Genomic DNA, 10,942 nt, shown 5'->3' on the forward strand with positions numbered 1-10,942 from the left:
ACTAAAGTCAGACTAGGAAAAAAAAAAATCACAAGACTAGCAAAACACTGGAAGAGGTATCCCAAAGAGGCATCAAAATCTCCATCCTCAGATTTCCTTTGAAACTGAATCAATGACGCAGTCCTTCCTCTCTGTACCAACTGTCTGATATTAGCTGGCTATAGTTAGCAGCTGTATTTCATTTTACTTTCTTTAAAATGAACCAGTCTTGTCCCTGAAATAATTCCACTTTTTTTGGCTCTACTTGAAACAAAATTTATACGTATCAGTTATTCTGACTAGCACTACATACAAAAGAACAGCTTTAATAAAGAATCTCAGGGTCTACTTTGGTTACAATTTACCTAGAAAATAAATCTGAATGACAAATGCATATGTCAGATATCAAGCGTGTAATATTCTCACTTGAACTTAACAGCAGGTGTTCTGGATCCCCGAACTGGATTGTGCCTTTCTGTTCTCTGCAGTATAACACATCAGGAAAAGTTCTATTTCTTAGGATTTTGAGACATCACTATTACTGTTGCATTTACAAAATTATTCTCTAGAGATCCTCAGATAACAAAAAAAAAAAATCTGTGGGTGTTTTTCTGGCTTTATATTGGCATGTATGAATACATAAGGCTTTCCTGAAGAGAATGCTGAAAACACTGGCTCAACATAAGCATCACACCCAGACTAAGAAAATCCCAGTTAGCCCAGGGACTCCACTGAGTCTCACTTCATCTTATACTTGGACACAAAACAGCTCCTGCCATCAGAATACAACTGTTCAAACAAACTGCTTTCAAAACTGGCTCAATAATCTCGTACTATGCACAACTGCCAGATACCAAGCGAAGGCTTTACTCTATGTCCAACTTTAAGAACTACAGAGAGAGACAAAAGGCACTAAAAATTCTCCAGAAACTTTCTTCTTATCACAGCAGACATCCCCCTCTACAAATCTTCCCAGTATCTTGTGGAGAAGCCTGGATTGGTTTTGGAGCAGCCTGGACTGGTCAGGGTACAAGATCCAAGATTTCCTGGAGCTGATGAAAAAAGAAACCTCTAAGCCTTGCCATGTATCTGCCACTGAACAGAAAGCTGCAGCCCTCGACATCCACCAGTGCTTGCAGAACAAGGTGGAGGGCTGAGTAGCCTTATGGAAATCCCCTCCTTTTTTTTTTTTCCACCTTGAAGCTACTCACTCCAGGGCACTTTGGCTTCACTGGCTATTTTTGCGCTAACACTGACAAGGTTTTCAACTGCAGCTACCCATAGGGAGGATATAACCAGGTACCTAAAAGAATTCAGGAAGAAGCCCAGCTTAACTATTTATTTCACACAGTAAACATTTTTTCCAACACAGCCCACTGCAATGATTTTCTCCTGACTGCTTCAATATGGTTTTTACAAATGCTATTTAAACAAAGCAGCTGCCAATTACAGCTTAAATCAATATTGCAGGGATAAGAAATTTGAAAATCATAGTTTTTAAAACCAATACTTTGCAAGGTAATCTAACATTATAATTCAAATTAAAACACTGCAAGAATCATGGTACAATATGTGTTTTTACCCCCTTCAAATATCTTGAATAAATGGGATTTCCTCTGATGGGCAAGGAAGATTTCACTCATCAGAATGTTAGACAAAAGTAAACTGGCTAATCTACAAGACAAAGAGGAATATTTTAACAGCACATAGAAGACATTATGTCCCATCAAGACATATTTTAATCTCTTTCAGAAACAGGTCAGTTGTCGGTTAACTTAACCAGAAAACACAGAAAGGTACTTTTATTTTTTATTTTTTTTTCTGTAAATTGTGTTACTTTTCCCATCTCTGCTCAAGACTCCAAGAATGATGGACTCACATACCTGCTTCTAACTCATACCTTACACAGCACCAAAATTAAAGGAAATATTACATTCCCAATCACTGGATTCTGAAATTCTGATCACTTTACAAGTAGGAAAAGCAAAATATCAAAGTAGTCTAAGAATACAAAACAATAAATTAACATACTTCCTTCAGAACTAATGAAAATCTTAACTGTTAAAATGAGTATAAAACTATACCTCAACTCACAGGCATTGTGACAGTGAAAGAATACAATCAAGTGCTATATTCAAATTCTGACCTAACTTTATTAGAAACTAGAAAAATCAGAGGCAGGGTCACCTAACTGCCACCAAGGCTTTCATGGAAAAATCTTTATTTTGTGTTGCTCAGTGTAATAAAAAAGATGGAGAGTAAATCTTACACCAGAGCATTCAGCTATTTTCCTTCAGAAAAAGCACTACAGTAATTACACTAAAGGCAACTGCTGATTTTTAGAATGCTCTGCCCTTCTGTGTGTCTGGGTGCCTAAATTATTATTTCAGCACATTTAAAGTTGCTTTAAATTGAGTCAATTTTGTTTTTCAAGAAAGTTGCATTTTAAATCAATAATATTACACACTGAAGGTTTTTATACGCATTCCTCCATGACAATTTCTGTCCCTTTCCTAACGTGAAGCAAAACTTCATTCAGAGAGGCAGCCATTAACAGTTCAGTGATCAGCACTTCTTGTTTTATTTCTCTAAGCATTAGCCTATATTTTGTAAAAATTTGATATTTGATATTGATAATTGATATTACTTGATAATTGATATTACTATGGACTTCAGAACAAAGTTTTACAAAACACTGAAGCACTGTTTCAGAATTTCCAAGTTATTCAGAATTTGGATAACATTGATTCATTCTTTCCCATTCAAGTCCAAAACAAACACAAGAATTCACATGTACACCACATATACTTTACACAGAAGCTCCCTACTTTTTTAATATGAGTCATTATTGTATTTGTGTACCACACATTCGCACTGAAGTCAGATTCTGCTTGCACACATTAGCAGAATTTGCCCCTTTATTCTGGTATTGAAGTGGTATTAGAAAACAGACTTAAAAGAAAATCCAGCAAGAGAGCTAAATCATTTGTAACATCTCCTGCCAAATATCCTATAAATATCTAACTGTATTAACACTTTAAAAACATTTTTATATTCTCAAGTACCTAATTTGTCTACTTGTGCCGTAAACACAACACATACAGTATTAAACACACATTTCTAGTTAGTTAATAATCAGAGCTCTGAACGCTTTTTCACAACTTGCAACTTCAAAACGGTTTTCCACAACGAATACAGCTTTTCCTTTAAATCAAGTTTGGTTATCGTCCTCTCACAGGACAAAAGACAAGCTGTTCCTCAGTTTAATGCAAACTCATTTCACTTTTTTTGCAAGGCCTCCCATTCAGTAACAAAACAAAACTGTCAAAATAATTAAGACTTTCTGAACCCTGAGTATGTGACCATACAGCTTGAAAATGAGAATTATTAATTGGAAAAAAAATAATAAACCAGTGTTTACATATTGCACAATCTGAAGACTACTATTAAAGTACGACTTGTTAAAACAAATATCTTAAAAGATGGTACAACGCTAAGAAACCAATCAATTCATTGCCCAAATTCACTAACTACATATTACACCAAGATAAATTTTACCATTCAGTGTGTAAATAGGTCAAGATTCTATTCATACCTCCCACAATGAATTATTCTGAGGGTGTACATCATAACTACGTAGCCCATATACAGTAATCTGATGCTCATGCCTCCATTTTCATATCTGAGGTAAATCTCCATGCTTAAATACTTTCTTGTTTAACACTTTCAAGTCACATGTTAAAGGGTCTGTCATGCATTAAAAATATGAGTTCTTAGAGAAAGTACTTAGTATTCCACAGTATCAAGGATTAATATTGTTTTTGCAGATATAAGCAAATGCTGAGCAATCTTCCTGAAAACTTCATACTAAGAAAGTAGTCAGAAATGATCCCTATATCTGCTTGGCAAATCCTACTATTTAAAGGCAAAACAACATTCTTTTGAACGCAAGCTCTGGAAAGTAATTTATATCCCTACTTTCCATTCCCTTTTATTGCAACACATTTTCCTGCCAAAATAATCCATGCAAGAATGCATGACCAAAAGAATCTGTTCTGAGTTCAGCAGTGTGGTGTCAACTCCCTTACTCTGATATACGGCTATGAATTGCGGGAATTGCCAACTTTTTTTTTTTAAAAAAAAAAAAACAAAACAGATTTTAGGAATGGCTCCAGTGAAAGAGATAATGAATTGCTGAAAAAAGAAACAAACACTATGCATCTCCAACGCTTTGTAAATAGACCAATAAAAGCCAGTGGTCATCACTCAGGAAGACAAAGCCTTCGCATTTTGCAAATCAAACGTAGTTAAGTTCTTTACCTTCTGTTGACTTAGCAGTGACATCTGAAAGTGCATAGGTAAAACTGACAAACTCCATTCAATCACAACAACTGAATTCTAGATACATTACACCTGATGTGTCCTAAGTAAATGCTAAGGCTATGAGAGTACTTAGATTTCCCCTTTTCTAGAAAGAGCAAGAAAAAATAAGTCATACCACTCCACAGAATTGCATTTTTCCACAGTGATTGTACAGATAAAGAATACTTGGACAATCCAGAAAGCATATTGGGACAGAAAACATAAACAATAAACAAACAGAGATGAACGGATTAACTCTTTTTTCATTTATTATTCACCAAACAGGAAAAAAAATATTTATGAGAACAACTGACGGTATGGAGCATTTCCTACTGATAAATTCTACAGCAATGCATGCTATGTACAGTAATCAATGTTTGCAGAATCATCACCACATACATGGGAGAAGAGTTCAATTTCAGTTGCAAAATATTTTAAAATACCTAGCAGTAAACAGGGGGGTGAGGGGGAAGATGTTATACAGCTACAGCTAGTGCAAATCATGTTTCTCCATGAGCTCAGACATCGCTTTAAATGACTATATGCTTGCTCAAAGGCACTGGCTGCAAACAAGTTTGCAATATGTGAACAAACAATAGAAATAGTCGCCCAGCACACGTACCACATTTGTGCTTCAGGTTCTTTTCGCAGCACTAATCCATCAGAAATATATGCACACCAATAACATTCTCTTTCATGTCCTAATTTATAAGGATCTAAAATCTCATGTCTCTCAGTGATTCTTAGCCACGTTGCTTAGACAGAAAGTATGTGGTGGTGTTTTCTTTTTTTTTTTTTTTTAAACGATGTTTTCAGCACTGTTAGATTTAAAAACAACCACTGCGGTGGCTTTGTTCATCTTTCTAAGCTTCTGTTCACTGCCACTTCTCACATGTTGTTGCCTTAGGCATTCTCTTGTTCAGTAAGGTAAGTTTTGCAACTGTTTTGGATCAATCCAATTCATCCTCAAGACCAGACTGTGAAGAAACAAGGGGTGCACAGAATAGCCATTCCAGTAAACAAGCTGACTGCCCCAAATGGTAAGGATTCACCATGAAGGCCATCTAGCACCAGAGATAAAGCCATACCTTAACGTGCCAGTTCACTCACCTCCCGCAACTCAAGCCTCTGAGCCACTGCTTCCAGACTTTCCTGGCCCGTGCTTTCCACAGATAGTGTGAACTCCACAAATTCATTATTGAGCAGCTGGATCCGAGCCACCAAGCAGCTCTTGCTGGATACTGTATAGCGTCGAGTTCGTTTCAATTTTAACCCAAAAGGTAGAGGCATCTTCTTTCCCACACCGATGGTTAGAGATAAAGAGCTACTACCACAGGGACCTGAGAGAGGAAAAACAGCAGTTTCCTCTCAAACAGTAAGGAGCTGTAAAGTCTCCAAAAATCAACCACCACCAGCAGTATCCATTAAAGGTAAGTAAGTTTTCCACCGATATACAAGTAGAGGGGCATCCACTGGAATCCTAGTAAGAAGTAAAAGATAAAGAAAATATACATGAAGCAGAAACAATTTTCAGAGCTGTTATGCATTCAAATACTCAAATAAGCACCAGAGTTTCTGGTTTTTCCACATACAACATTAGTCTTTGGCAAGTTTTGTGTGTGTGTGTGTATGTTTTTTAACTTGCAAGTAAATAATGACCCTTGATTAAACATGGCTGAAATGCCTTAAAATAAGAAGCACTTCTAAACTGATTTGGCATTTAAATGAAAGACCTCTAGAAAGTCCTATGGTACTTGTAATGCTGACGAAAGCCATTTTCTTTAAGAGCAAAACCAGCAGTCGGGCATTATTTCAGAGCAGCATGCAGCTTCAGCTGCTATCTGTTGGATTAAACACAAAACCAAGTCCCAAAGAAAGGCAGGAAGTGAGGCACTATACCTCACACCTCAGCCATTTCCTACCAGACAATTAAAATCCAATTCTTCTAATTTTCCCTGAATTGCAGCTCACTGAGCCATTATTTCTTATGTTAAAGTGCTGTACACTGTTTGAAGTTATGGTTTGCTTCACACCACAGTATGTTAATTCTGAAAACTATTTCTTTTCTGATTTTTCTTTGGAAAAAAAAGTGCACTTCTTCCAAGTGTAACGGCAGCCGCCTGTTCCCCTCCTCCCGCCTTTTGCAAACACCTTCACACCTGCTCTCCTGTCGGCTCTGCCGTGTACTAACTTTGCCTTTCCCCTCTTCTGAGCTTTCTCATCCCTTGTGCCTCAGCCTAACTGGTTTTGATTTTCAGTAGCACATGGAAAACAAACGCACTGGGTGAACACAGGTTGTCCTGCAGCAGTGTGAGCACTCAAGGCACTGCAGCGCTGGGTTCACCACCCAAATGAAAGCGTTTCAGCCAGGCGGGGGACAGCCTCAGGAGGGCCACCCAAACACGATGACTCGAGCCGATGCCCACCCGGCACCGGGACGGGGCTGCTCCCGGCCCAGGCAGCTCCCTCAGGCGGACTCAGGCGGCAGCCCCAAGCACACGGCCCGGCCGCATTGTTCTAGCTCCGCTGGGTGAGCCGCCGCGGCACCTCTAGCGGCAGCACCGCGCTTCTCGGAAGTAAGAGGCATAATCACAAAAAAATAAATAAAACAACAAACCACAGGAATAACGCGTTTTAAAAGGCACAGTTTGAATCCTGAGGGCTCCTCTCAGATAAGAAGAGCTACAGGAATAAATGTATCCATTTATTTGGGAAAGAGGAATCGGAAATAACCCCCCTAGTGCACCTGTTAGTACATGGAAAGGTTTAAACAACCAGCTACCACCACACTGCTGTATGTTTATACACATACGTAGAAATGCAACCTTACTCAACACAACCAGACTGTCTGGGTTGAAATGCCCCTGCCAGGCTCCGTGCTCCGCTTTTTCAGGCACCGTGGAGGAGCGGAGGCAGGAGGGCTGCAGGCCTGAGGGGCAGCATGGCATTTTTCCTCGATGACATCTTTGCAACTCAGAGAATGAACAGAAGCAGATTTCATGGCCATGCTTCTAACGAGCTGGAGGCCATTCTGCCATTGTACACAGTCCCCATCCTGAACAGGTATCATCTAAAACCTTAAGATTCACTACTACTGATTCAACATCCTCCCCCCCACCCCCCAAAAATAAATAAATAAATAAAATCCAAACACTGACTCAATTACTCTTGGGTGTGGCCACAGAATAAGTAACAACTGACAGCAACAAGTTTCACTGAAAATTCTAGAGACAGGCAGTGTCTCCTCACTTGATTACTTGCTCTGCACACTGATCCTCCAAATCCAGCCCCGAAGAGCAGCACGCGGGGAATGCTCTGTGGACAGAAGCTTTTAGTTTCCTGCCCACTGCCAGCAGAATCTCGCACTGGGTTTATTCCTGGCAGTGAAACTTTTGGCTGACTGACCTTAGCTCACTTCTGTGACACATTCTGTTCACAATTATGCATTTTTTAATTTGGTGCTACAGCAACATGAGAAACCAATTTATTCACTTTTTTGAAGGCTGCAATCACAAGTGCAGTGCTGTTTTAATCTCAGTTTTACAGACTGAACATAAAAGACTGAAACTGTTATGACCCCATCAGACCCTCAGAAAAGTATCCCAAGAGCGTGGAAGAAATATCAGGAAGCAGTGGTAGATGAAATTCACAGGGCACCTCATGGTGACTTTAGGCTGTCTCCAATCTCAGTAATTTCTCTATACGCACAGGTAGCAGTGCAGGCATAGGGAGAAAGCTTAGGTGAGAATTTTCAGAACATGCCAAGAGTAATCAGCAATCACTCTCATATTTGCCTTCTGCATAATTTCAAGTTAGGATACATCTGCATTGTTACAAAGCTACTTTAGCAGACAGGAACTACAAACAGCCAGAGGTCGCAAACCCAGGTGACTCTCTCAAAAACAACAACCCTTCATTTAGCAAGCCTGGAATTTTCACGCAACAAGTAAAAATGTCATTTGTGGCCCAACTTGGTATGCTTACATTTCAACACAAACATAGTTGCTTTTAAAATTTTGTACTAGAATTACAGCAACATGCTCATGACTGAAACAATTACGAAGCACTGTGATATCTTTTCCCCTTACTTACCCCTCCCACTTCCCACTTTCCCCTCAATAATAAGCATTTTACTCTACAAAGATTCTCAAATAGTCTGTGTGAACAATAGCATGTGAAATAAAACTGCAAAATCTTACAGAAGAATAAAGTTCCTGTAATTTTAAATGCTCAAAATACTTTTTTTTTGGGGGGGGGGTGAGAAATTTAGGGAGCCAGAAAAAAATAAATCAATCAGAGTACTCTACCCTCCCCTTGTTTTACCAGTTAATCTTTGACTTGGCTTCTGGACTAAAAGAGCCACAGTGAGTGCACCTCTCCAACTTCTTCCTTCAGAAGCACAGAGCTCTACAGCCTTTACTTTTCAAAAAGTAAATGCTGGAAACTCCTCACACAGCTGTGCTCACGCACTACGTTTTCCTGTGCCTGCAGTTTTCCCATTACCTTTTGCTGCAATCCGAAGACACCGAGCCTCTCTTCACATGAGTACAGCTGAAGAAAAGCCGCAGTGCTCTGAGATGTCTTCTGGCGGAGCCATCTCATCTGTACTCCTTGGGAACTGCCTTACTGTGCTCCTCCCGCACCACACAGCTGCTATCTCGGCTAACCCACCTTCTTCTCAGATCACTCATAGTGAAAACATTCCTCACTTCCTGTCTCAAAAAACTTGCTCTGGATATCATTCCACTGGGTAAAGAGCTGGGGGTGGAAGGAAATATTGCAACAAAACAAACCAGTGCCAGCCAGCTCTGCAGGCAGCCTCTCCACGCCACGCTGTGCTGCACGAGCACAAAATCGCCTTCTCTGGAATATTTTCAAATCGCCCGTCTCTGTATGCCCGTGTGTGTGTGCATTTAATTTCTTTTCCTGGAGGCGTTCCCCTCGCTCTACCCATGCGGAAGGATACGCCGAAAGAATTAAAGCGAAGGCCCGTATGCTTGCAGCCCATTACCTCACAGAGTTGGAATGCCTGGCAGGGAGAATGTCAGCAATGAACAGCTGCTTCACTGGCTGCGGGCTGCTACAGAAATAGGGGCTACAACAAATAGCAGGCAATCCTTGCTTTTTTAATCATATGATCATTTATTTTAAGCCTTTCCAATTAAGGCAAATCTCTTACAAAAAAAAAATCTGTTGTTCTTCTTATTTTCATTATTATTATTATTTTTACACAGCGTGGAAGCATTTGCAGGGTTTAATTCATACGTGCCATACTAAGTGACCTATGCACATACATTAATGCCTGCAGATAAAAGCAGAAGTCATTGCAAAGTTTCAGCTGTTGGTAATATACACAGCAAGAAAATGCAGGCTTAAAGGCTGATCCTTCAGCTCTTCCTCATGCATCAAAACTCCCAAAGGCTCCAGTACAAAGTATGCCCTTAATAACAACCATCTTATCGAGCATTAAGTAATATTTATAGTGTTTAATGAATTCAATCCTCACATAGGGGGCTATATCCCCTTCCCACAAATACTCAAAAATAATACAAATACACACATAACAAACAATTGTTGTACACTATGTAGAATGTTATTGTTCTCCACATTGTGTGAGCCGGGCAAAAGTATATACAAACTTGAAACAGGTGAGGGATGACGAAGAAGATAAAGCAAACACGCTACTGTCTGAGCAAGTCTAACTTGCAGATCTGCTATGCAAACAATGCTACTGAGGAGGACACTAATCGCAGCTGAAATACGTATGCAATTTCATACTTTGATGAGCTCTTCTGAGTTATTTCCCTCAGATACAGCAAGTTTCCTCCAGTCAGGGGAATTATCTCTTTTTTTCTCCCACATATGAGCAATAGTTAGAATGAATAGTCCATACACCAAGAAAAGAATTTGTTCAGAGGAGTCTTATATTGAATAAAATAAACTACTTTGAACTAAACTAAATGGATATCCTTTTCTAATAGTTCTGTTAGAAGCCAGAACTATGGTTACTTGCCTGAGAAAACTGAACAGTGTAATGCATGACAAATCCAAACCGTGAAGATTCAGGGTAACAAAAGCAACACCTATTTCTAAACAGTTCATACTGGAAACAAAGTCTCAATTCTCCTATCTGTTTCATTTCCTATTGTAAATTTTGATCACACCACTTTCCTGCCTGATTCCCTGCCTGGAAGTTGCATTATTAGAGTTTTCTAACTTGGCAGAATTACTTCTTCCTGTATTTTCTCTTTGCATGCTCATCAAAGAAGATACATCATCTTAAATACAGGTACGACATTGCCCATAGGCTTCTACACTGCGTACGTTTTCTCCTTTGAAGCTCGTCAAACCTTTACTCCTGAACTCCATTTTTTTTCTTCTGCTTTCTATAAACCCTAGTTTGTATCCTAACTCTGTGTTTATCTGTATTTTCTCCATTTTGCCCTTTATATCCCATATTTTGCCCCATCGGTTCTCCATTACCTGCTTTGCTCCACCCACCATCTCTAACAAATAGGACGAAGTGACAAAGGAGTCCATGAACACATGATGATCCCTGATACAGACACATTAATAAGACATAGCCTGATTGCTTCAGGGC

General features: G+C 39.4%; 1 protein-coding gene across 5 annotated transcripts in view; it reads right to left on the reverse strand.

The window, feature by feature from the left end:
* PTPN21 (protein tyrosine phosphatase, non-receptor type 21) overlaps nt 1–9,308 on the reverse strand; it is a 41,935-nt gene extending 32,627 nt beyond the window's left edge. Inside the window, exons 1-2 of one of the 5 annotated variants that reach the window (XM_021402741.1) lie at nt 8,845–9,308; nt 5,452–5,681 (exon numbers count right to left, since the gene is read on the reverse strand). In XM_021402741.1, the coding sequence (XP_021258416.1) occupies nt 5,452–5,631 (180 nt within the window). In that variant the 5' untranslated portion in view covers nt 5,632–5,681; nt 8,845–9,308. Of the gene's footprint in view, nt 1–5,451; nt 5,822–8,844 lie in introns of all 5 variants that reach the window. The other 4 variants (XM_021402740.1, XM_021402743.1, XM_021402742.1 and 1 more) reach the window with 4 other exon arrangements.

Source organism: Numida meleagris, chromosome 6 (genome assembly GCF_002078875.1).
Source record: "Numida meleagris isolate 19003 breed g44 Domestic line chromosome 6, NumMel1.0, whole genome shotgun sequence".
Taxonomy (NCBI): Eukaryota; Metazoa; Chordata; class Aves; order Galliformes; family Numididae; genus Numida; species Numida meleagris.